We start from the raw sequence: 27,369 nt of genomic DNA on the forward strand, positions 1-27,369 counted from the left end.
GAACCAAATATCCTGCTAGCACCTTATCACTCAGGCACGTACACATGTTCTGAGAGACCTTTGTCCAGAACTGGGAACAAAAGCCAAAAGTACAGTTCCTTGTGAGTAGAGGACAGAAGTACTTCTTCAAACTGTCAGATCCTGCAAAAAACAAACAAACAAACAAAAAACACTGAGCTATCTTCACACAGATGCCTAAAGGGCAGCCATCTTACTTTGTCTATGTATATGCCACAGCATCTGATATGTAACAGATGCCCAGTCAATGCTTGAAGAATAGCCCAGTAGACCGAAGGGATCATCTTGACTCCATTAATAGGCCCAAATAATATGGCACTATAACTAACAGGACACAGTAGATATGGCTGTGGTATTGATAAGGGTAAACGCCACTGTTGCTGATCTCCTCTTTCCCCACTGAAAAGGCATAAATAGCACAACCCATCTGCATCAGCTTCCTTAAAGGAATGGGGACTTTCTCAAGATGCTCTTGGCAGCTTTCTGGAATTATTTTGGGCCCTAGTGGGAACCCAACAAGACCATGAAGTTATTGAATGCACAATAGCTACAATGTGCTGGGTGCAGGCGGAAAGAGACCAAGCTCTATACCCTCTATATTGTTTAAAATACCTTAACAAAGGTAAGTGGGAGTGGTGGCACATGCTTGTGATCCCAGCACTAGGGGAGGCAGCGGCAGGCGGATCGCTGTGAGTTCAAGGCCAGACTGGTCTACAAAGTGAGTCCAGGACAGCCAGGGCTACACAGAGAAACCTTGTCTCAAAAAACCAAAAAGAAAGAAAGAAAGAAAGAAAGAAAGAAAGAAAGAAAGAAAGAAAGAAAGAAAGAAAAAGCACTGCATTCTCCAGTAGAGGGATGCGCTGAGAGCAGAATCAGTACAGGGGAGATAGGCAGCAAAGAATAAAGTCCATATATTCATTACCAGTCCTCCCTGGGAAACATACTGAGCTGGCTCCTAAGATCACTCGCATGATTTTTGTTGATGGGGCTATAAGAGAGAAATTACCATTTATAAATAAGCATTTCCATTTATTTATGGTTTACTCTGCACTGGCCATTGCACTGATGCCTTTGTGTGCGTTGTTTAATTCCTCATAACTAGTTGGGAAAATTCCATTATAATCATTCCCATTTTATGTATGGATAAACTGAAAGTAAACTTCGGTTTTCTTCCACATGAGTGAGATTGGAAGTACCTAGGCAGCTCACCGGGTTAGAAAGCCAGAGGATCTTTATTAATTAGGATCTGTGCAGTGAACGAAACTAAAGCAGCCAGTCATTTCACAGACGTGCTCAGCACTGAGGAAACAGCCTTCTTTGTTTTTTTGGCAGAAGCCTGTGCTATCAGAATTTGGGAGACAGAGACAGGAGGGTTAGGAGTTTAAGGCCAGCCTTGGTTCTGTAGCCAGTTCAAGGCTATATCCTGGGGCGTGTGGGACCCAGTAGCAAACAGCAACATCAAAGGGCTAATGAAGTGGCTCAGTGGGAGAAGGCGCTTGCTACAGAAGCCTGATTATCTGGTGCCCTCCTCTGCTGTGTTCTGCCTCGGTTCTCTTGGGACAAGGCCTTTTGCTAAACCCGGAGTTCGTCTTTCTTTGCCTAGGCTGGTGGCCTGCAAACTTTGGAGACCCTCCTTTCTCATCCCCACCCCAAGTGTCAGCTCTAGAGTTACAGGTGTGCATGGTCACACCAGATGTTCTACGTGGATGCTCACAACCTGAATCTGTTGCCTTATTATTATTGTTGTTGTTGTTATTATTATCATTATCATTATTATAGGTATTTTATTGGGTTTATCTACCTCCCTTCCAGCCCTCCAACAACTAGGTAAGAGAGAAAGAAGGTTATAGGGGAAAGGAGGTGTAGATCTCTATTGGTTCCTTGGGGCAAGTCCAATCTTCCTATCAGAATATGCAGCAGTCCAGCAAACCAGTACAGGGAGGTAAAGCAACTGGCTTGCTGTTACTTTAAGGAAAGGGCCGATGTAAGCCCTGGCAGCCCAGCTCCAGAGCCTGTCTTCAACCACTGCTCCACATTGTCTCCCATTCCTGCAAATAGCAAGGCATCTGCAAGCCTGGCTCCTGTGGAGACAACAAACAGGAGAACCAGGCCTGTTATGATGTTCCAAGGAAGGGCAGAAATGTGGGTTGTGAGACCGAGAGGGGCTCAGTGGGGTTAGTTGATGCTGGAAATCATGGCGGCGGGGCAGGGAAGTAGGATCAGGTCGAAGTAAAGTGCTCTATGTAGAGATGCTGCCATACAAGTGGAGACATAGCAGAGTCTGAGCAGAAAATTGGAAAAGCCACTTTCTTCTGAGGAGAGCAAGGCCATTAAGCAGCTCAGAAAATGGGCAAGTGACTGTGGCAGTTCTCATGCCCCCGTGTCCCTTTCCCAGTCCTAAGTAGATGCATTATTATAAAGTCTTCCCTAATGGTCAAGCCTTAGCTGAAATGAATGTTTCTTTTATTTAACTGCTAATATGGTTTACCAATAATATGTTTTCTTTTCACTCTTTCTCTGGAGATTGAGCTCAGGGTGTCATGCATGATAGGCAAAGATTCTATCACTAAGCTTCAACCCTGGCCCTCTTTCAGCCCTCTTTCAATTTTCTCTTCAATTTTGAAGCAGAATCTCTCTGGGCTGGTTACCTTTTGTTTGTTTGCTTGCTTGCTTGCTTGCTTGCTTCGGTTTGGGTATTGCTTTTATTTTATCTGTTTTAGGGCACTTTCTTGATTGATGATTGCCATGGAAGAGCCTATCCCACTTGGGTCATGCCACTCTGGGCAGGAGGGTCCTGGAGAAAGCAGGTTGAGCAAGCTATGGGGAGCAAGGCAGTAAAACAGCACCGCTCCACGGCCTCTGCATCAGCTTCTGCCTCCAGGCTTCTGCTGCTTCTTCTGAGTTCCGCCCTGGCCTTCCTGAGTGCTGGGCCGTAATCTGAAAGCCAAAGAAACCCTTTCCTCCCCAGGTTGCTTCTGGCCAGGGTGTTTATCACAGCAGTAGAAACCCACCTAAGCTAGTGTCAAAGCTTTTGGATATGCTCCCTTCCTAAGTAGTCCTTGAGATCCTTAATGTCATTCACTGTTCTACTGAGGTCTTCACTATTATTAGCCTGTGACCATTGCAATTGTTTTTCTGCATATAGTGACTTTCACCTGCAAGAAAAAAAACCCTCTAAGTTTACACTATGTTAAGATGACAAAAGGTCTCTCTCTGAAATGGTCAGTATTTAGTCTTAAAGAGAACGATGGTATAGCACTGTAAGAACTATGCATTTGGAGGCTGGAGAGATGGTTCAGTGGTTAAGAGTATTTGTTGCTCTTGCAGAGGAGCCTGGTTCAGTTCCCAGGATCCTCTCGAACATCACACACTACAGTTCAAGGGGATCCTATACCCTCTTCTGCTCTTTATGGACACCAGGCATGCATGTGATGCACACACATACATGCAAGCAAAATACGCATATGCGTAAAATAAAAATAATCTTTTTTTAATAGAAGAAAAAGAACCATATAGTTAAACTTTGCTTCCAGCTCCTAACAAAGGACTCATAGAGTCCTTGTAATTTTCTGAGTTTAGACAATGGCTTTGCAGGCACCTTTTGTTTGTTCATGTTCTAAGTTGCCCGGGCTGGCCTTGAATGCTGTCTGCTGCTCCTCCAGCCCCAGCCTCCCAAGTAGCTGGAATTGCAGGCCTGTGTCGCAAAGCCTAGCGGATGTGTTTCCTATTATTTGTGTGCATTAGTTCTATTCATTCACTCATTTTCACTCAGAATTCCTTAAATTTATAGTGATTTTTAAAAAGTGATTCTTTATACCCTAAAAGATACTCAATAAATATGAAATTGCATTTGACATAGGACAGAATTTTGAGTTATAATTTATACATGCCTGTAAGACAATCTAAGATCAGTTCTTCAATTCTATTATTTGAAATGTTTGCTTCATAGGATGGTTTTTAAAAAATCACATCTTACTCAAGGTCACTGTTCCTCAGCCTTAGAGTGGTATATGGGAACCAACCAGAGAACTTTAAAAGCTGCTGACAGCCAACCCAATTTGAATTCCTGGCCATGAGGTTGTCTTCTTCTTCTCCTCCTCCTCCTCCTCCTCCTCCTTTTTCTCTTCTTCTTCTCTTCCTCCTCCTCCTCCTTCTCCTCTTCCTCTCCTCCTCCTCCTTCTCCCCCTCCTCCAACTCCTCCTCCTCCTCCTTCTTGCTGTTGTCACATAAGGCCATTTTGTATAAGTACGTAATTTATTCTGAGCATCCTCCTTTCTACCTGGCTACCCTCCGCCTCCCCCATTTAGTCTCCTTTGTTCCCTAAACAGTTTCACTTCTACTTTCATAAGATGTTTTAAAGCTCCCAGTATAACTTTAATGTACTGCCAGAGCTGAGGACCACTAGGCCTGGTGTACTGCGGAATCCTTTACATGCCACTGGCCTCTTAATTACTTACCCCCAGGCAAGAATTGTTGCTTTTAATCACTGGGTTTATGTTTGATTTGGAGATTTTGAAAATGTCTGAATTATACATTTTCACTAATCTATGGATAGAACTAAATTTCATAATATCCTTAAATAAAATTTCTTTCTTTCTTTCTTTCTTTCTTTTCAATAAAGTCTCTCTCACAATGTAGCCTTGGCTGTCCTGAAACTCTGTATGTAGACCAAGCTGACCTCAAACTCCCAGAGATCTGTCTGTCTCTGCCTCCTGAGTCCCGAAATTAAAGGTATGTGTTACCATGCCAGGGTCTAAAAAAAAAGTTAAGCAAACCTATAGGACTAAGAAATGTTTGTGATTATGAAAGACCTAACATGGAAACAAGTTTCATATTAAAGCAAATAAATAGACCATGAGGCAGAAGAATATTCAATGAACACTTCTTCAGACACCTTAGAGGAGTAAGCTCCTAGGCTCTTAAAGAAAAAAGTTATGTTTATGGGCATATTACCCTGAATGTGCCTGATCTCATCTGGCCTTGGAAGCTAAGCAGGGTTGGCCTTGGTTAGCAGTTGGATGGGAGACAGAAGATTAATACAAACCCAGTGCCAAAAGCATGCTTATTTTGATTGAATTTGTTCCTAAATATCAGAAATAAAAATGAGTCCATCTGCTTGACGATCTATAATAGTTCCTTCACCACTCTTCCAGTATCAAATGTTAGGGTCTTCTTACATGTACCACAAACCTCACGCTGACTAAAGAATTTATATTTGTCATCTTAACATCCGTTAGACTCATGTGATGATGAAAATTAAATGTAGTTAGTCACAGAGTGTAACAGGCCCATGTGTCCCCAACTTGGAGAGAGCATGTGGACGTGATGAAGCATGGAGTACTTTTGTATTTTTGGATTCACTTGGACCTGTTTTTTTTTTTTTTTTTTTTTTTTTTTTTTTTTTTTTTTTTTTTTTTTTTTTTTTTGTCATTCGGGAGCCCAGTCCTGCTTCTTCCCTTGGGGCATCCAGGCACTGAGGAGTACAGATGCTAGACTCAAAGGAACGGATGATTAGCCAGGTGGGTGGGTTAGCAGGATCTGGTTTGGCAGTGAATGCCTGGAGGGCAGAAAGCCTTCTCTGACACAGCTCTTCCCGTAATAATAGCTCTCTCTATTGGGGGTGGGGGTGAGAGTTGGGGGTGGGGAATAAGGGCTATACAGTCCTTGGAGAAGTAGGTAGGGGTTTGGGGGTGAGTGTATATTGTCTAAGGCTGAGGTGCTGGGAATACTTCATTTGTATGGAGAAGAATTCCAGGTGCTAGCTGAACAGGTCCTTATGAAGAAACCTGAAACCTGGTCACCTGGCTACGTGACTACCTCAAGGATAGTGGAGGTGGGGGTTGCAAGACTACGTGCACCCAGACATGTAGGTCCAGGACAGGGAGAAAAAGATCCTTACCCTCTGTGGGTCTCAAGATGAGCTTTTCAGGATCAGGACGTGTCTGGATCTCACTCTTGCAACAGGGTTTAGGTGCCCCACGGTCTTCCTTACTGAAATTAGGAACACATCCTCCTATCACGGGTTGCCTCATACAAGGACCATTACTTCTGCCTTGTATAGGACGTCGGATTTTTCCAAACACTTAGAAAGGCTCTACACTCTATTAGTTCATCAATACTAACCAGATGGACTGGTGCAAACCTGTCATTTCAGCGGCAGAGGATTGTGGATTCACAGTTATCCTGAACTACATAATGAGACTATCCTATCTAAAAAAAATTTTTTTTAAATTTTAAAGGAGGGGAGGAGTGAAGAGATGGCTTGGTGGCTAAGAGCACTTGCTGCAGAAAGGCCTGAGTGCAGGTGCCTGCAGAGACTAGAAGAGGGTAGCATATCCCCTGAAGCGGGAGTTAGAGGTAATTGGGCAGCTCACGACTCACATGCACAAACCCATGCACACACACACATTCATACACATAATTTTTTAAACAAAATGAAAACTGGAAAGCAGAAGCACCAGATCAGAGGTATGCTTGAAATTTTCTCATTTAAGCACACTATAGAAAATGACTGATAATTAAAGAATTCCCATCATTATCACAAAGATCTATTTGTTAAATTTCCTTTTTTTTTTTTTTTTTTTTTTTTTTTTTTGCAATTATCTGCCCTTGCAAGTACCCTCTCATGCTATTCTGTGTAACAGTTGGTAATTAAAAGTTATATACTTTTCCTGTAGCTAGACTGAGCACCATCATCACATGATCTAAATAGTACAAATTATATGTGTTTTTGAAATACAAGAAGCATTCAACAGTTTATATAAACTTGGAATATTAATAATTTCAACCTGACAGTTGCAAAAAATAAAAACAGTGCAAAGAAATCTGTACTAACATTGATTGACTTTTACTCATCCTCTACCCTCTCCTTTTGCCAACCCCACCGACCACAGTCCCTGAGGCCTAAACATTTCAGCCTATTTCCTAAGAGCAGAGATAGTCTCTCATAATCACAGCAGTCAGTGATTCCATGCCAGACACTAGGGCCATTGTTTTGTGCTGGGTCATTCTGTTTAAATGAAAAAGGCTTCTTTAGCATTTTGTAACTAAATCTTCTCTAGGATGAAGTTGTGTGGAAACAGTTTGATTCCTTCAAGGCTTGTTTTTCAGCTTTAGGAGGCTAGCTCCGATAAGAACAGCCTTCACGAGGAGAGCAAGATGGCTCAATGGTTAGGGTTCTTCCAGGGATCAAAAGATTGAAGTCCTTCCTGTATGATACCTAAGACCTTTCCACCTGATGCCTTCAGAGTCTGTTTCCCTGGCTTGGTGACACACATGGATCTGCATGAGGTTGCAGATGTAATGCCTTCTGCAGATTTCCAGAGTTCAATCCTGAGGTAGTTTGTCTTCTCTGGTCTCTTCCTTTCAAGCTCTAGCCACACTGATCTCTCCAAAGCCTTGCTTATTGTCTTTTAAAAATTGTTATACAAAGATCTTGATATGAAAACTGAAACTGCGAGAGGGGGTAAGAAAGGAGGGTCTCCAAAGTTTGCAGGCCACCAGCCTAGGCAAAGAAAGACGAACTCCGGGTTTAGCAAAAGGCCTTGTCCCAAGAGAACCGAGGCAGAACACAGCAGAGGAGGGCACCAGATAATCAGGCTTCTGTAGCAAGCGCCTTCTCCCACTGAGCCACTTCATTAGCCCTTTGATGTTGCTGTTTGCTACTGGGTCCCACACGCCCCAGGATATAGCCTTGAACTGGCTACAGAACCAAGGCTGGCCTTAAACTCCTAACCCTCCTGTCTCTGTCTCCCAAATTCTGATAGCACAGGCTTCTGCCAAAAAAACAAAGAAGGCTGTTTCCTCAGTGCTGAGCACGTCTGTGAAATGACTGGCTGCTTTAGTTTCGTTCACTGCACAGATCCTAATTAATAAAGATCCTCTGGCTTTCTAACCCGGTGAGCTGCCTAGGTACTTCCAATCTCACTCATGTAGAAGAAAACCCAAGTTTTGTGTCGCAGAAGGCCCTGACTTCAGCACAGCCACCACCGGTGGGGGTTTCAGGATGCAACCCCTTCCAGCCACCACCCACCCCTGCAGCTGTCAACCAATGCAAGAACCTATCTTGATAACAGTAGTTTTGAAAATAGCTAGGGTAGGGTGAATTTCCTTGTCCCCTCTGTGCAGATGTGAAAGTGAAACTCACAAGGACCTTATCAGACAGCGGGTAGAAGAACAGGATTTCAGGCCTGGCGTCTGGCGATTCCTTTCCTGGCTTTTCAAAGCCCATCTCTGAGCATGCCTTGGAGCGTAGACTTCAAAAGTCTGCTGGTGTGAGTCACCGGCTCAATCAGAGGTTTCAAGACCAGTCACTGTTGAGCTGTACTTCAGCTGGGTCACCTAAGTCTTCAATAGTTTCAGCCTTCTTCCCTGGAAACTAGCAGGCTTGGGCTAGGCAACATAATGGCTATGAGGCTGATTGTCATTTTTGTGGGTCACAATGGGTGGCCAACTCGTTTTCCATTCTGGAAGCTATAACTGAATTCAACTTGTAAAGTTAAAAAAAAATAAAAGGCATGTCTGTGGTTTCTTTGGTGCTGGAGCAGAAAGGACCACCTGTTTAATTTTAAAACAACAATAACCAAACAAAATAAGAAATGCAGGATTGTAATTCAGGCCTGCATTTTTGATAAAGCAGGGTTGCCATCATTCTGTTTGTTTGTTTGTTTGTTTGTTTGTTTTTGGAGTTTTGGAGACACGGTTTCTCTGTGTAGCCTTGGATGCCCTGGACTCTTCTTTATAGACTAGGCTGGTTTTGAACTCAAAGTGATCCACCAACCTCTGCTGGGATTAAGGCATGCGCCACCACACCTGGCTTGCCATCGTTCTTTATTGTTGTCTATCCCTCAGTTGAACAATCATTAAAAGGAAATATTAATTTTCCTTTGCAGTGCCATTAAAGATCTCCTATTTCCTTTAACTTATGACATATCAACAATCACCTTATTTCAGAATTAGGATATTGTCCAGATCATATTGATTGATGGAGTACTTAAAAATCACAAGATTCCAAGACCGTAAGCTAACCTACTCAACAAGAAAGTTCAGGTGAGGAACCTAGGACTGTTAATTTTAACAAGCTATCAGATGATTCTTATGCTCAGCCAAGTTTGCAATTAGCTGATGGAGGTAAAGACAGGGATCATGGATGAGCCAGCTTTGTAAGGAATTGCCTGATGCAAGGTACTTAGGAACTAAAGAGAATTTTGTTTTGGTTCGTAGTTCTGGAGATTCAAGTCTATGAATGGATGGCCGTGACACCCGCACATATCAGAGAAAGGGTAGTCACATCATCACTCAGGAGGCAAAGGGTCTGAGAGATTTTAGACTCATTATTCCCTTCATAAGGCATGCCCTCAATAACCTAAGGAACTTCCACTAGTTTCCACAGGGATGCTTAAAAATCCACAGGGACTTCCTAGTAAGTAGCATCACCCCGGGGACCCACCTTTTACATATGGACCTTAGAGGGGTATGCATCCAAACAGCAGGAGGTTTGTTTTCCTTTGAAAAATACTGAGGGCCAGCAGCAAGCAGGCTTGGAGGGGGCGGGTCGGAGCTGGCCTCAGAACCGCCCTCCAGGCCTGAGGAAGGGAGTGGGAGGTCACAGCCTGAAGGTGTATAGAGCTACAGCCACGCCCTCCAGCATTGCAAGCTTGGAGCTTCAAGCTGCTAGTCGTGAGCACCAGCACTGAGAGCTAGCACCCAGAGCTGCCATGGCCTACAGCCAGCAGGAAGGGAAGGATCGGGTCATATTTGTGACCAAAGAAGACCAAGAAAGCCCCAGCAATGCTGAGCTGGTGGTTGACGACCCCAGTGATTCCTATGGGGAGTACGGACTGATACTGCCGAACGGAGACATCAACTGGAATTGCTCTTGCTTTGGAGGAATGGCCGGCGGCCCCTGTGGAGAGCACTTCAGGTCGGCCTTTTCCTGCTTCCACTACAGCACCGACGATGACGATGACGAAGAAGCCAAGGGATCCGACTGTATTGACCAGCTCCAGGCCATGCAGGAGTGCATGCAGAAATACCCCGACATCTATCCCCAAGACGAGAACAAAGAAAATGGCAAGAACAAGGATGAAGGTAAGGGCGAGAACAAGAATGAGGGCGTGGGCAACCAGGAGGCCCAGGACGAGGAAGAGGAGGAGGAGGAAGAGGAGGAGGACGAGGAGGAGGACGAGGAGGAAGAGGAGGATGAGGAGGAAGAGGAGGAGGAAGAGGAGGACGAGGATGAGGAGGAGGAGGATGAGGAGGAGGAGGAGGAAGAAGAGGAAGAGGAGGACGAGGATGAGGAGGAGGAGGAAGAAGAGGAGGACGAGGAGGAGGAGGAGGAAGAAGAGGAAGAGGAGGAGGACTATGGTGACTCCTATGAGGAAGGGGAGGAAGATGATTACTCCTATGAAGATGAGGATGAGTACTATGAAGACAACTACTATGAGGACTACTACCACTACTTCTTTAATGCGGGCAACTACTATGATGAGGGGAACTACTACTACTACTACTACTACTGCTATGAGGAGGATGATGAGGAGGAGGAGGAAGAGTGGGTGGACGACTACTACGAGGAGGAAGAAGTTGAAGAGGAAGATGAAGATGAAGACATCTTCTATGACTTTGACTATGAAGAGGAGGGTGAGGAAGACGAGGAGAGGGAAATTTACTATGAAGCTGACTACTACAATGCTGATTACTTCGAGGAGGAGGAAGAACAGGAGGAAGAGCAGGAGTCAGCAAATGCGATGGAGGAAGCCGTTGCCACTGAGGCCCCTGCAGGCGAAAAGCAGGAGGACTCTAGCGCCTGAAGGCCACGGGCCCCAGCTGCTGCCCATTGGCTTAGCCATCGGACTTTCTGCACAATGTACGCCTTTCTTTCGCCCTCTATGAAAGCATCTTTTCCTCTCCTCTTCCATGCACTGTAATATAGAAAAGAACTTGTTTTGATGATCGGTGTCTTGGCGGCTTGCCTTATATCCTGAAGAAAAGAGGTGTGTGTGTGTGCCTGCATTCTGCATAAACCTACCCACAGCACTAAGCCACTGCTGAACTGTCCTCTCTGGGTGCCCTGGATTTTGCCACTTTGAAATAATGTGAAGTTTCTCAACAGTCCGAAGCCGGTACACTGGAAAGTCTCTTGTGAGTAAGCTGATTTATGCTGCCCCATTCTATCCCTTTTGGTAGATTTTTGTATCTCTTTGGGAAATTAAGTAGAAGCCAAAACACACCTTCCTTTAAGAATCCTGGAGTGAGGCCATTCCTACAGGAAGAGGCCAGCGATCAGATACTGCTGGGTTTCATTTCTAACATGCTAGGTGTTGGTGTTTGCAGTGTATCCAGGTTAGAAGGTGGAATTTCAATCCTTTGACCCACAGTCCCTTCCTAAGTGAAAAGACAGGCTTGATTGGGGGTTTTGCTGTTTGTTGATTCACTGTTTCAAAAGGCCTGGTTTGGGGCTCTGGTTCACTCGATACGGTGATGTAGTCAGTTGTAACATTCTTGAGAAGCGGGGGACCAAACTGTTGCCAGAGAAGTAGCTAGCCAAGAGAGGATGTGAGCTAAATGAAGTACTTGATTCTTTAAAAAAAAAAAAATGAAATGAGTTCTAAGATTGTGTGTGTGAGAGAGAGCCTAGGTGTGAGAGAGATAAAGAACATGTGGGCTCGTGTGTACCCCAGCATACATGTGAAGGTCAGAAAGCAGCCTTGGGTGTGAGCATCTGCTTTCCACCTTGCTTGAGACAGGGTGTCTGTTGTTTTTCTGTTGCATATGCCAGGCTAGCTGGCCCTCAGGCTTCTGGGAATTTTTTTTCAGCCTCCCATCAGCCTTTGGGAATATTGGAGTTCCAGGTGTTCCTGTTACCTGTCTTGCTATTCTGTGGGTTCTGTAGATTCAAACTCAGGTCCTCGTGCTTCCCTGCAAGCACTTTAACCCAGTGCGCCATCTCCCGGCCTTTTTTTCCCCCCTATTTGAAACAAGGTCTCGCTGCATGGTCCAGGATAACGTTCATCTTCCCATTTCAGTCTTCCCAAGTGCTGGGATTTCAAATTTTGCTGCCACACTCTGCCATTCAATCTAGTTTGGGCACCTAAGAAAATCATTTAGGCTTCTCAACTAGCTCAGCAGCTGAACGGCACTTGCCACGGAACAACCTGACCTCAATCCCTGGACCCCAGATAGGAAGAAGAGAACCTGTAACCTCCACACACACATAGACACAGTGGCACACTCAGACTCAACAGAGCATGCACACCCACAGGCATGCACGCACGCACACAGCACGCAGCATGCACTTAACACATGCATGCACATATGCACACACACTGAATTAATAAATTTGCTCTTATCTGTAACATAGAGAAACTGGACTAGCTTTCTCTAGAAGAGACAAATAGAACTAGGAAAAGTAACTAAACTACTAAGGTTGTTTCTCCAGTCCAAGTACTAACCCAGGCCTAACCCTGCTTAGCTTCCGAGATCAGACAAGACTGGACATGTTCAGGGTAGCATGGCCAATACCTAAAGTTGATTTTCAATTGTATTTGAATATTAGCCATAAGCCCCTGGGAATATTTTGAAAGTGGCCATCATCCAGTCACCAGCACAGGTTCATGAAGCAGAATTTCTGGCGAATACATGCTGCTATGTTTTAAAATCTCCCCCAGGTGACTTGAGTGACTAGCCTCTGCTTCAGAGGATGATGCCAAGCATCATCAAGCAGAATGATTTTGATTAGTCTTTCTCCGAGTGTTTGCTTCTCTATGCCCTAGGAAGTGGTACCTTTCTTATGGGACATAGAGCTTCTATTTATGGAGGACCTACTATTATGAATTCAAGGTCCTTACCAACAGTAAATCATCTGCTATGACTCAGGAGAAAATTCTGAGTAAAGAAAAAAATTTCAAATTACCGCCTCCCCCACACAATCTCCTCCCCCCCACTGCCCTATCCCCCACCTGGCACTGACAACATTGTCAGTGTTGGGATTATGAGGACCTATAAACATGAATGAGAATACAAATAGGCAGGGATGGTCACTGAATTCCAGGACACTTTTCACCAGCCCTGATGTTAAGGCCCTGAATTTCCTAAGAAAAGTCGTCTGGTTTTGGGGACACTGGTTGACTAAACAGCAACTGTGAGGACCTGGTTTTTGGGACACTGGGCAGACTGAACAGCAGCTGTGAGGACCTGTGCTGATCCTGGCTTTCCTTTTTTGAATGGGCTAACCTATCATTTTATCTTTTCATTCTTTAATCATCCACAGGCCCTTGGAGTATCACCCCATCTGAAAAACTACAAAAGGAAATGACTGGAAATGGCATCTGATCTTCAGGCTCGGGATGAAGATTTAATGTTTGGATTTCCTGTTCCTTTGGTGGTTCCCCAGGACGGCCATTTTGCCATAGACGGTGGAGCCAGGTGACTCAATTTGTCCCACCACCCCACATTTCCACATGGCACATGGTCTTTTCCTGGGTGGTGGGTTTTCCTCCACTTAATGATAACTTTGTAAGGTAGGTAAAATGTGTCTTCTTGCCTCCACAAGAGCTTTTTTGTTTCTCTCAGCAAAGTCCTCTTTCCTTCTTTCCTCAGACACCCCAGGGTTTCTCTCCTCCTGCCTTGTGCCCTCATAAAACAAAGTAATTAGAACCCGAGATCTCAGAAAAGACCTTTTGGAGTCTATTCACAGACCCCCGAGTTTAAAACTTCTAGTCAGACTCCTACTTTCAACTATCAAGCCAGAGAAAATGTGCTTTCAGAGCAAGGCCCCTGGAATCAGGCAAGAAGCTGTTGACTAAGACCTGTATTCAGGCAGGCCTGTGCATCTGACCCTTGTTTGCCTTTGGAATTCCAGCCCTTCCCCCTAGGGTGTTCACATTAGATGGCTCTTAGATCTGCTAAGACTGAAAGCATCCTGGAGGGGCTGTCCAACAGATAAAGTCCCAAGAGCTGCCTGCCTGCAAAGCTGGAGATTTTGTTGATAGGCAAGTAGGCACGAGAACTGAGCTCAGGAAGTAGCATGAGGAGCTGGGGTATCCAGCAGCTGGCGCTCCTGCTGCTGGCCTTCTTCTTGGCCATGAGAAGTGGCAAGCCTCCTCCTGGTCATGCTCTTTGGTTTTAAAGCATGGTGAACAGATGTTAGGAAACACAAAGCATGTTGGGAACGTGGAGTGTTTGTATACCTGGAGGATAGATACGGTCACAAGAGCATTCCTGTCGTACCCCACAAGTTAATTTCTACAAGTCTGACAAAACTTCTGAGGTTTGTATATATTAGTGTCTGGGTAACTCTAGGCAACACTATTTCTCCCATGTTAACCTCCATGCTCTCCAGTCCTCCCAGAGACAGCCCTCGCCTTCCTATTTTCCCATAAGTCCAAAAATTTTTTGTCCATATATTTTTTCTCACCTAGACCTCTCTCCACTGGGGCTGTGGGTAAAACAGAGTAATTCCAAAATATTCTCCTTTCCTTTTTTTTGTAGATTTAAAGATTTGGGTTTTTAAAAATTTGTGTGTGTGTGTGTGTGTGTGTGTGTGTGTGTATCTACCATATGTAATGAGGAATATTGGTATCCATGGCATCCTGGAGGTGGTGTAGGATCTCTTGGAACTAGAGTTACAGGCTGCCTGTCATGAGTACTGGGAATCAAACATGGGTTCTTTCAAGAAAGAAAGAAAAATGGGAAGCTTGAAAGAAAAAATAAATGAACCATAGTCAGCTCTCTTTACTCATGTAAGAATGACTTGTTTGAGGAGTAAATCCCACCCCAATCCCAACTTGACAGCTTCATGGAGAGGACCTCATGCTCTTATGTCCATCCCCGTCACTCACTACGGATGTGGGTCCTACAGGTAGCCTGGTAGAAATTGGTGCTGTTAGTAATGAACATTCAGGACCTCACACATTCAAAGGTACCTTCATATGGGATTCATAGGTGAAACTCCTAAACTATGTCCTAAATGATTATTTTCTTTTTCTTTCTTTTTTTTTTTTAAACAGGAAAAACCCACTCAAGCCATGAGCTCAACCTTCAATCCTATGTGGAAAGTTTCAAAACAGGAAATGCATACCTCTGATCAAGAAAAGACTCAACAGTTTGTAGAACTGATTTCCTTTGGATCCATCTTCCTTCTCTGGGACAGAAAATAACTAAAATGATTTATTTGGCAGCCAAACATTTTCTTTCACCATAGCATTCTTAGAGGAATGTATTTTTCTCATGAGACAAGAAAATTTCATTTTCTTACACATGTTCTATTTTATGACCTAATATTTCCCATACTCCATCAAACAAAAGGATCTTAGGGGGACAAAAACTAAATAACATTCTTAGTGGTAAATGAGAGCTCAATTGCCTTAAGGAAACAACTTTGGGCAAAATCAGCTCTCAGCCAGTATGGCCATCTGAAAATGGAGTGAATTTATTTTTTTCAGAGTATTCTTTTTAATTTGCATAAAGCAAATTACTTTTTATATTAGCTGATTTAACCATTGGTCCTCTGTTAAAATTAAAATTCTATTTGACAACTTTGGTTACTCCCATAGCTGGAAGGGTACTTATAAATGAGCAATTTTATTTAATGTTTAGACTATCTAATGTAATATTATACCATTCAGAGGGTTTGACAAAATGAGCAGTGAAAAGCAAGTCTTCACTGACAAAGGACTGTTACCCCCAGTTTACAACAAGTTATTAAAACTCAACAATAAGAAAATGAACAATCAGACTTAAAATGAACAAAACTCATGAGCAGACACTTTAGTAAATCAGATCCCCTAACTCATAGTTTTTTGGCCTGGGCAACTACCATGATGGAGTTGCCATTTCCTGAGATGGGAATACTCCATGGGCAATTGTATATTATGTTAGCTTATCCAAAGCAAAACTACATTTCTTAATCTCCTTTCCTCTAGATCTGTCTGCTGGTGTATGGGCTGATGACCTCTTGAGTATAACAGAATTCTAGGGTAAAGGAAGTCAGGATGAAAACTGATGAAATCTGGAAGGCAGAATTGGAGCATCAGCCATTATACCTTAAAGGTTTATGTCAGGTGTCAGGCATCACTGTAGCGCACGCACACACACACACACATCATTGATGACCTGGTACCTCACCCTGTTAGCAGGCTCCAGTGATGATATGGGGCAGGGGTAGATAACAGCTGCAACCTCAGCTCCCACTGGATCTCTTCCCTCAGCTTTCCTGCATCCAGGGCCAGTTTTTTATACAGCTCAATGAGAAGGGAATTAGAGCTTTCTATAGGTTAGCTCTATCATCAAGGCTCAAGGCAGGACTGTCCTCACTGGTTCGAGTTAAACCTTGTATATTCCTAGTGGTCTTTGATTTCTTTTTTTTTTTATCTCCCACCCCCACCCCACCCCCACTTTTCTTTCAGCTTGCTTGCATCGCTAACCCACCATGGAATCAGGTTCACTCTCTGAGACAGAAGCAACAGCCCTCCATAGATTCCAGTAGCTTCTCTTAGTGATTTCTTGATGGATAATGACTTTGCTCTCATCCTCTGACTCTTTTCTTCTGCACTTCCCTAGCCTGATTCCTATAAATAAAAATGCTATGCCACAGCCTACACAGTGATTCCAATTATTTGTTGAAGCGCCTCCGATGCCAAAGGAGCTAGTTGTGGTCAGAAGTTCTGTTTCAGTGTGTGAAATTTAGACTTCTTATTCAGCATCAAGGTAACGATTTTGAAAGCTTGATGCTATGAGTAGAATGCGATCCAGACTAGAAATGCGAATTGACAAGCCATTACTATACAGGTAAAACCATGCATAAGACATGACATCATCAACGTACAAATAGAACATTTTGATGGCCAGATCTAGGCCCAGGGTTTCTGCACAAACTATGACACCAACCAAGGACAATACGTGCAGTAAACATTAAACCCCTACCCTGATCTAGCTAAGGGATAGGTCATTCTCCACAGTTGAGTGGAGAGTGGGGTCTGACTTTCACATGAACTCTGGTGCCCCATATTTGACAACGTCCCCTGGATGGGGAGGCCTGGTGGCACTCAGAGGAAGGATAGCAGGCTACCAAGAAGAGACTTGATACCCTATGAGCATGTACAAGGGGAGGAGGTCCCCCTCAGTCACAGTCATAGGGGAGGGGAGTAGGGTGAAAGTAGGAGGGAGGGAGGAATGGGAGGATACAAGAGATGAGATAACCATTGAGATATAATATGAATGAATTAATAAATAAATAATTTTTAAAAAGAGACATGACATGATCAAAGTTATCAGTGTATAGATTTATATCAGTGTATAGGTGGTCTTAAAGCCATGAAATGAGATGAGGCCACTGAGGCATTAAGGGATAAGCAGAAGGAAATCAATAAAAATATCAGACAAGGATTGATCTAATATTAAAAATATATGTCAGATATGGTGTCTCACATTTGTAGTTCCAGCATTTGGAGGTCAAGGCTAGAGAATTGCCTGATTCAAGGCCAGAGTAGGTTACATTGTGAGTTCCAGGCCAGCCTGAGCTACAGTGTGAATCTCTGCCTCAGAGAACCCCCCCCCCAAAAAAAAGAAAAAGGGACAGGGAAAGTACAGTTATATATGAAAGTACAGACCAGTAATCCAAACACTCTGGATTCTGAGACAGAAGACTCACAAACTCCAGGCCAGCCTTGGCTACCCAGAGATATTCTGTCTCAAGAAAGGAAAAAAAAAAAAAAAAAGAAAGAAACAAAACAAAACCAGTTACTCATGGTAGTAAGTCATCAATTAAAAAGTGGCTGAAGGCTGAATAAGCCGGGCGTGGTGGCGCACACCTTTAATCCCAGCACTCGGGAGGCAGAGGCAGGTGGATTGCTGTGAGTTTGAGGCCAGCCTGGTCTACAGAGTGAGTCCAGGACAGCCAAGGCTACACAGAAAAACCCTGTCTCCCAAAACAACAAAACAAAACAAAACAAAAAGGCTGAATAATGGAGGGGATAAGGGCTTACAGGCCTCCACCTCTGAGGAGCTATGGACAGTTGATGACTGCTGTAGAAGGGAAAAGCAGTTTTCTTCAAGGGTATGGCCCCTGATAGGTTGATCATGCCTCAGTGGAAGGCCCCATATTCATGTATATATGAGCAGGTCAAATGGATACAGTAGGATATTACAAAAAAAAAGCATGAAATTGAAAGGAGGTGAGGGGCTGGGCATAATTTAGGAGTTATGGGGTGAAAAGGGTGATTGATATGACAGCCTTGGCTTTCCTGAAGCTCTCTTTGTAGACCAGGCTGGTCTCGAGCTCACAGCAGTCCACCTGCTTCTGCCTCCAGAGTGCTGGGGTTAAAATTTTAAACCTGGTTGGATAAAATTTAAAACCACTGAAAACTGGCATGGCATTTTTAAAGAAAAAACATGAGAAAGTTTGTTTCATGCTAAAAGAGCAAATACTGAGTGAAGACATATGAAGAGTATTAAGATGAACAAAAGGTCTCAGTTTCCGAATAAACCTAGAAAAATTGGGGATAGTTATAAATTGCTTCCAATGCAGATAAATAAAATACTATGTCAGTCTATTTTTATTTATTTATTTATTTATTTTTGCCAATCTATTTTTAATACACTTTCTAATGATTTGGTGGTGTTTTGGTTTGCATCTGACCAAAGACTCTATCAAGAAAAATGTTAAGTTTCAAATATTAGCAAGAACAATTGGAATAAAAACAAAAATAAAATGGAAGCACCCATGTCATTTGTACTATGGACAGTGTGTAAACTGCTGTGTAGCTGGGAAACTACTGTCTCAGCTTTCCAAAGCTAGATTTGTTATATTATAGGGGAGATTCACAGCCACAGATGATTTGGTCCCCCAGGTGACATTTGGAAATGTTTGTAAATATGGTTGGCTGTCATAAACTACTGGTATCCAGTGGGTAGAGCCTAAACATGCTTATAAACATCCCTCAATGCAGAGGGTGGCTCCCAAGGCAAGTGGGGACAATACAGAGTAAGAAATTATGACTTTGGATATGGCTACTTCTCACAAGAAGTAAAGCCAAAAACTTTTTTTCATTTTTTAAAATTTTCATGAAATAGTTATTTCATTCATTTTTATGCACACACACACACACACACACACACGCTCACACACACACACACGCATGCCTGAGGTGACCATTAGAGAGCATCATATCCCCTAAAGCTGAAGTTGCAGGTGGATGTGAGCTACCCGGCATGGGAACTGGAAACTAAACCCCAGTCCTCTGTGAGAGTAACTAGCTCTTTAACTGCTGAGCCATCTATCCAGCCCTTAAAAAATGGACAAATAGAGAAGAAAGAAAGGGGAGACAGACCTTGGAGAAAATAAAAAGGTAGAAACAGAAGGTGCCACTGAATACATAATGAAACACACAGTGACATTGTATTCAGTTGCAAAGAGAAATCGACGTATCTAGAAAGCATAGTGTTAATGTGGCTCAAACTCAGAAAGAAAAAAATCTGATGTCCTCCCTTAATACAAATCCTAGCCTGTAACGTATAAATGAATACAAGTAAACTGATGTAAAGGTGAATGAAGCCTAAAAAACTGGAAAAGAACACGAGAGAACTAGTCAGTGATGAAGATTTAGCGGGGAGCATGGGGGCGGCGGCGGGGGGGGGGTGGATTAGTCAAAAGGATGCCTGGGACATGAAAGAGGAAGAGGTTGGAGGGAGACTACAAGGAGTTCAGGATTAGGGAAGTGGGAGCAGGAGGATCATTAACTATAGAAGAGGGACTTACAGGGAGGAGGGGAGACAGGTGAGAGGATGGGAGGAAGGAGAGAGAGGATGGAGCTTACAGTAATCAGGATGCACTCTCTACAGAGAGTATGTATTTTATGTACGTATAAGATTCTTAATGAATTTCATACAAGATTTAAATTTTAAAGGGAGGAGAAAGATTAATATGTACTGTAAGGCTTATGGGCTCTGAGACAGTTGTAGCTCCAATAAACAACACAGGGCAGATATAGAAGCAATAAGTAAAGTAATGGGCAATGGGAAATAATAGCCATTCACGTTCTCTTGCAGAGCTGTGGAGTTCCTTGAGATTTGCTTTACTTGGCTGAGTCCTGATCACAGCAGAAGTAGACAAGGTCTCAAACCCACTGATAAGAATACTACCCTGGAATAAGACTTATGGAAACGTTATCTTCAGCTTTCCCAGTTTGGGTACCCTCTACTTCTAAACTCTCTGTTGGCCCCTCTAATGAAGTGTAGCGTGCAAGGGAAGCAGAGGCCTGGGAATCAATGGTCAACGATGAATGTAGCTTACTAATTGTACACCAGGTCAATTATCTCTCAAGTAAATGAATTCTCTCAATCTTCTAGAAATATCTGTCAGGCTGTGAGTTTTCTCATCTTGTGCTGCTATAGGGAGAGGGCTGTCCATAGAGTTCTTAAATCCAGCTTAGAAGTTTCAAAGGCTGATGTACACATGGTATTATTAAAAACAAAACAAAACAAAAAACCCCAATACTTCACCCTATTGGAAAGATCAGGCAATTAGGCAGACCAAGTGAAAGAGACTGGAAAGCCATGATAAACAAACAGTGCCAGGCTAATTGAAGAACACACACACAAGTCTAGAATTGCTTAGGATAATGTGGCCCAGACTGTTTTGGGACATGTTCAGTGGAAATCGAAGAGGACTATTTTTTGATCCGTTGACTTTACCAGCGTAAAGTTGCCCGTTCTCACTTAGCCGCATGCCCTGGTTCATTACATAGCACATAACTACTTCAGGAAGAATGAACAACTGAGTCATGCCTCTTACCTTCAGTATTCAAAGAAAGGAAATGTTGCCTGAGCCCAACCCATCTCCTGAGCTGTTGCCATTCTGTACACACACACACACACACACACACACACACACACACACACACACACACAGGATCTTACTGCAAGGATGTGAGACTCACAATTTGAGAACATACTTAAGTCACATTGAGATGGATGGCCCTTGTCTGAGACAACCACAACTGGAAAGGAGTAATGGTGCTGCAACTGCCCCAGCCAATGAAAGAGAAGTGTGAATGAATGCCCAGGTTTCCTTGCCTCTAGGCTAAAACCAACTGAGGCCTGTTCTGCACTGCTTCCCGAGAGTCTCCACTGTCGACCAGTTGCCTACAGCTCTCTTGTGCAAATGGACACTTTTTTTTTAGTCTTCTTCCCTGCCCCTGATTCATCTCCTCATTTCCTCACTGATACTTCTTTAAGGCAAATGGTAAAAAAAAAAAAAAAAAAAAAAAAAAAAAAAAACCAAGAAAACAAAACAAAAACTCTACTCGTGCTCCAATTCTCTGGTCAGTAAAAGCTGAAATCCAGTGCAGTCCAGGGAGACTCAGTGTAAAACACAGTTAATGCAACAACTGAATATTTGTCATAGTTTTTTCTTTTTCTATTTATTTATTTGTTTGTTTATTTATTCACTTTACCTCCTGATCTCAGCTCCCTCCCTCCTCTTCTCCTATTCCCACTCTCACACCCTCTCCCCCTCTCCTCAGAGAAGAAGAGACCCCTCCAGCTTGGATACCAACCCACCCCGGCATATCAAGTCCCAGCAGGACTAAGAGCATCCTCTCCCACTGAGGCCAGACAAGGCATCCCGGCTACGGGAAGAGGATCCAAAGGCAGCCAACAAAGTCAGAGACAGCCCTCCTGATCCAGTTGTTAGAGAACCCACATGTGACCAAGCTGCACATCTGCTACATATGTGTAGGGGGCCTAGGTCCAACCCATGCATGCTCTTTGGTTGCTAGTTCAGTCACAGTGAGCCCCTATGGGTTGAGGTTAGTTGAGTCTGTATATCTTCTTTTGGTGTCCTCACTTACAAGTGAGTACATGCCATCTGTGTCTTTCTGGATCTGGGTTACCTCACTCAGGATGATCTTTTCTAGTTCCATCCATTTGCCTGCAAATTTCAAGGTTTCCTTGTTTTTACCACCTGAGTAAGATTCCATTGTGTAAATGTACCGCGGTTTCTTTATCCATTCTTCAGTTGAGGGGCATCAAGGTTGTTTCTAGATTCTGGCTATGCTGCTGTGAGCATAGTTGAGCAGATGTCCTTGTTGTGTGGTGGAGGCTATGCCTCCAGGTGAACCTGAATGTTTCTGGGGACCTGCAAGCCTCCTCTAGAAGGGAAACATGGCCGTGGGCCTAATGATGGAGCTCAGGGGAGAGCATGCAGCTCACCATTGCTGGATGTGCCCAGGTGGAGTTGGCAGGCAGGGGAATGTCAGGGAGATATCTAACCTGGATGTTCATAGGGCCTGGCAGGCCTCCTAGGGAAGGAAGACAATTGAGCTCAGGGGGCAATGTGCAGCTCACCTCTGCTGGCTATGTCCCAAGTGGACCTAAATGTTCCTAGGGTCCCACAAGCCTTTATTCATAGTTTTTAATTTTCAAGTTGATACAGCCTAGAATCTCCTAAAGAGTCTTTTTTCTCTCAAAGTTTATTTTATTTTTAATTATGCGTGCGTGTACATGTCTGTATGTGAGTAAAATGTGATTTCAGGTGCCTTCTAAGATCAGAAGAGGGTGTCACATCCTCTGGAGCTTGAATTACAGGCACTTGAATTATAGGCCACTGGGTGTGAATTCTGGGAACTGAACTCAGGTCTTCTGCAAGAATGTGAGGCTATTAACTGCTGAGCCATCTCTCCAATCCTAAGGAAAAGAGTCTTAATTGTGAAATTGTCCAGTCAGATTGGCCTGTGGGTATGTATGTGGGACATTGTCTTGATTGTCAATTAGTGTAGAAAGATCCTGTCCACAGTTAGTGGCACCATCCCCTAGGCAAGGAATCCTAAACTATATAAGCGAGGAGGGAGAAAAGCAAGTAGTCTTGCATGCATTCATTTCTCTGTGCTCTTGACTGTGTACATGATATCACTCGCTGCTTTGAGCTCCTGCCACTGTGACTTCTCTGCTTTGATGGACTAGAGCCTGGAATTGTAAGCCAGATAAACTCCTTTCTCCTCTAAGTTATCTTTCATCAGACTACTTTATCACAAGTACAGAAATGATACTAGAACACATCCTATGACCAGGTGGGTAGACACTCCTCTTGTGCTAAAGCAGATGTGCCCTTGGATAGCAGCCATGGGGCAGCACTTGGAGTATGTCCATGAATAGCAAAGAAGGCTATAACGTTTTGTTCTTTCCTTCCTCCCTGACCAAAATAAAACCAAACCTAGGAGATATTAAGGCAAAAAAAAAAAAAAGTTATGGAAAAGCAAAATACAACTTAACTATCCAAACCTTTAGCTAGCTTCATTTCCGCTATGGAGTTTTAAAAAATAGATACAATGAAAATAAGAGACTGGAGAGATAGTTCAACTGGTAAAGTACCTATCTTGAAAGTATGAGGACCTAAGTTCAGATTTCTCAGTACCCATGGGGGGGGGAAGCCAGATATGGCCTCCTACCATTATAGTGCTAACCTTGGGGGAATAGAGACAGGAAGATCCCTAGAGCTCAATGAGAGACCCTGTCTCAAAAGATAAGGTATACAGTGATTCAGGATGGCATCCAATGTTGATCTCTGCCCTCCTTATATATGCACACACGTATACAAACACCTGAATGCACACACACATACAGTGCACATGCATGCACATTATACACATGCATATGATGTATATACATCATATACCAAAAACAGAGGGAAAAAGTTAGCCCTTCTGTGGTGCTTCCAAAGTGCCCATCTTCCCAAGAATGACCTGGGAACTAGAAAAGCATTCTTTTTATGGTTATTGGTTTGCTTTTATTGGTGGTGGTAGTGGCTAATATGTTTTTGTTTTTCCATACTATGAGTTGAGCCTAGGGCTTTGCCTATGCTTAGGCAAGTGAAATCTTAAAAATTATGTGCTGTATTTTTCGGACCATAAGATGCACTCCACCACCACCCCCCCAAAGAGGGGAGGGAGAAATTAGGGTGCGCCTTATAGTCCAATTGCTGTTTTTACTGTTTTTCTTGTTTTACTGATCTAAAAACTGGGTGTGTCCTATGGTCAGGTGCATCTTATAGTCTGAAAAATACGTTACCCAGCCCTAGAAAAATATTCTTATCTTTTGCTTAACACCAGTCATTTCAAAGAAACTCAGGCAAAGCGTGTTTAATCCATCCAAATATAATATAGCTATGATTATGTGTAACAATCACAATTACTATTGATTTTTTTAAAAAAAGCCTTTATCTTAGCCTGGTGCTCCAGTAGTCAGTTAGCAGAGGTAAGCAGATCTCTGTGAGTTTGAGGTCAGTCTGATCTACCTGTTGAGTTCAAGGCCAGCCAGGGCTACACAGTGAGACCCTGTCTTAAAAACAACACAAAAGCATATATTGTAAATATGTCTGCTTCAGGGGTTTCACAGTCCTATCTTGGGTTCTTGTCATTCCAGGTAATCGCTATGAATCTGGTGTGTCATTGCTATATGTAAATCTAAACGTTAGAGAATCTTCTAAACAGCTGTGAGGACAAAAAAAAATTTTTTTTTAAAAACTGGCAAATTTCAAGACAGCAAGAGGACTAGAAAAGAATATTCTATAAATAGTCACAGAAATTTATCATCACAAGAAAAGAAAAGCCAAGGCTGGAGAGATGGTGTAGTGATTAAGAGCACTTCCTACTCTACTAGAGGAGTGGAGTTCAGTTCCCAGCACCACGTCAGGTGACTCACAACTGCCTATAACTCCAGCTCTAAAGCATCCCACCTGCCTGCATTCTCCGAAGGCATATATGTATACATGCAAATAGACAATAAAATAAATCTGTTTTTAAAAAGAAAAGAATTCTATTTGAGTAATGGCCCAGGAGTTAAGAGCACTGTTTGCTCTTCCAGAGAACCTGGAATCCATTTCCAGCACCTATATGGCGGCTTACAGTCCTCTACAACTCCAGGTCCTTGTCTCCAAGGGCATTGCACTTGTATGATACAAAAACATTCATGTGGGCAAAACATTCATACACACAAAATAATAATAAGAAAAAGAAAAGACAAACTAGAAACAGAAAAAATAAAGGGTGAGTAGTTATGAATAAGAACATCATGTTATGTGTGTAACTATATGAAAACTTTGGGGTGGGGTGGGGGGTACCTGGAGAATAGAATGAGGTGAATGTTCATAAAAGCATACACGTGTCTCCACAGGTGTGGCACTCTTTCTTTTAAATTCTACTGTATTTGGTGTGTTTAGGCCTCAACATCCCTTCCAACCTCCCAACCTTAGGTAGGAGAGAGGTGGTTAGATGGGAGAAGGGACCCCCTTTACTTCTCCCAGGTGTTTAGGGTCAATTGGGTTCTTTTGGGCTATACCCTTCTCCGCCAACAGCACCAGCCAGCAGTCTCCTCCAAGCCGCTGCTCCCCGTGGAGTTTCTCTCCGTCTGTCTGCTCCAAACAGTGACACTGTCTCTGCTCTCTTCAAACTACTACACACCACATGCCACCCCACGCTCTCTCACTTGTCTTATTTATATCCTCCAGGTCCTAGACCACTCCCCTCTCCATACTGCATGAGGAAGACCCTTACCAGTTGGCAAAAGCCACGCCCCTCATGAGACAATTTCCAGGTGTAGACAAACTAAAGTTCGAACTAAAATCCCACACTTGAGATTAGAATGAAAATATATTTATATGAGTTAACAAAGAAACCAAAACTTCCTTACACACAGGTATAAGGGTAAGAAAAGCTATTAAGGTGGACTCTTGGATGTGCTAAATTGGTGATGGGTACCAGGAACTGCCTAAACATTGGAGACAAGATTCTAAATACAGAATTTTTTAAAACAGATACAGTTTTGTCAGGTGTGGTGGCACATGCCTATAGTCCCAGCACTCAAGAGGTAGAGACAGGTGGATCTCTGAGTTTGAGACCAATACAGAGTGAGTTCTGGGCCAGCCAATGCTACAACAGAGAAACCACGTCTCAAAAAACCAAAACCAAAAATACAGAGAGAGGGAGAGAGAGAGAGAGAGAGAGAGAGAGAGAGAGAGAGAGAGAGAGAGAGAGAGAGAGAGAGAGAGAGAGTCACACTATGTAGCCCTCGAATTTGCTATATAGGTCAGGCTGGCCTCGAACTCTCAGTGATCTGCCCGCCTCTGCCTCCCATATTTCAGAGTTTCTGTTTGGTTGGTTTGTTGTTGTTGTTTTGTTTTTGGTTTTTCGAGACAGGGTTTCTCCGTTTAGCCTTGGCTGTCCTGGACTCACTGTGTAGACCAGGCTGGCTTCGAACTCACAGGGATCCGCCCACCTCTGCCTCCGAGTGCTGGAATTAAAGGTGTGCGCCACCATGCCCGGCTTGTGAGACTATAACGGAAAATTAGTTGCTCAAACTTCCGCATGCGTGTTTTTCAAGTTAGATGGACGGCAGGGAACCGCCCCCAAAGTCTTCCCGCCTCTTCAGCGGAAGTAGAGTCTCCTCTGGAAAGGAAGTTTGAACAGGGACCCTCCCTACCCAGAATGCTTAAGGAGCATGAGGCCTCGGCAAACGACACACGGAAGACGGAAGACGAAGCGCCGAAGCGCGAGAGCTAGGCGGCTAGTTCCTCAGCCCTACGCGTCTACTTCCAGCACAGAGGGACACCAGGCCAATACATGGGCAGGGACCTCCAAAGGTATGGATACTTTTGGAAACGTAGCTCTTGGTTCCTTTTTAAATTTTTATTTATTTATTCACTTTACATCCGGATCGCAGCCCCCTCCGTCCTCTACTCCTGGCCCCGCCCTCTTCCCCCTTCACTCCCCCCCCCCCCCCCCCCGCGCTTCTGCTCAGAAAAGGGGCGTGCCCCAGCCCACCAACCCACCGCAGCTTGTCAAGTCACATCAGGACTGAGTTCATCCTCTTCTGCTGTGGCCTGGCAAGGCAGCCTAGCCAAGGAGAAGTGATCGAAAACCAGGCAACAGAGTCCATGTCAGAGACCGCCCCCGCTCCGCTTACTAGAGGACCCACATGAAGCCTGAGCTGTCCATCGGCTACATCTGTGTAGGGGGCCTAGGTCCAGTCCACACATGGTCGTTCCTTGGTACTCCAGTCTCTGTGAGCCCCTATGGGTCTTGGTTCCTTTTGGCTTGTATTTACTCGTAAGTTGTAGTCTCTTGGTGCCACCCAGATTGGCTTTGCTCCTGCCTAAACCCAAAAAATACAGTGCAGGAATCGGAGGCGTCCATCTCACCAGCGAGATAACGGTTTCTTGGGGTTCGTATTAAATTAAGGTTGTAAGCTTCTACACACAGTTGTAGCGTTTTATAGGACGGTTAATAGAACTGCCATGATTTTCACCTCTCTCTGCCAACATCTCTTCTTTTTCTTCAAAGGTCCTGATTTTTAATTACG

The 27,369-nt window shown here is 43.7% G+C and overlaps 1 protein-coding gene across 1 annotated transcript; it reads left to right on the plus strand.

Moving 5' to 3' along the window:
• The first annotated feature begins 9,734 nt into the window (after window positions 1-9,734).
• On the plus strand, window positions 9,735-10,829 carry LOC127185251 (mitochondrial intermembrane space import and assembly protein 40-like). The gene is made up of 2 exons (XM_051141785.1): window positions 9,735-10,133; window positions 10,560-10,829. The coding sequence occupies exons 1-2, from the start codon at window positions 9,735-9,737 to the stop codon at window positions 10,827-10,829; spliced, it is 669 nt and encodes a 222-aa protein (XP_050997742.1).
• The last annotated feature ends 16,540 nt before the right edge of the window (window positions 10,830-27,369 follow it).

Source organism: Acomys russatus, chromosome X (genome assembly GCF_903995435.1).
Source record: "Acomys russatus chromosome X, mAcoRus1.1, whole genome shotgun sequence".
NCBI lineage: Eukaryota > Metazoa > Chordata > Mammalia > Rodentia > Muridae > Acomys > Acomys russatus.

Excerpts from the sequence above, each read along its gene's own strand:
- LOC127185251 (XM_051141785.1), top strand. The coding sequence starts at position 9,735 with ATGGCCTACAGCCAGCAGGAAGGGAAGGATCGGGTCATATTTGTGACC. Across the intron at positions 10,134-10,559 it reads GCGAGAACAAGAATGAGGGC|GAGGAGGAAGAGTGGGTGGA; the intron begins GTGGGCAACCAG and ends GATGATGAGGAG.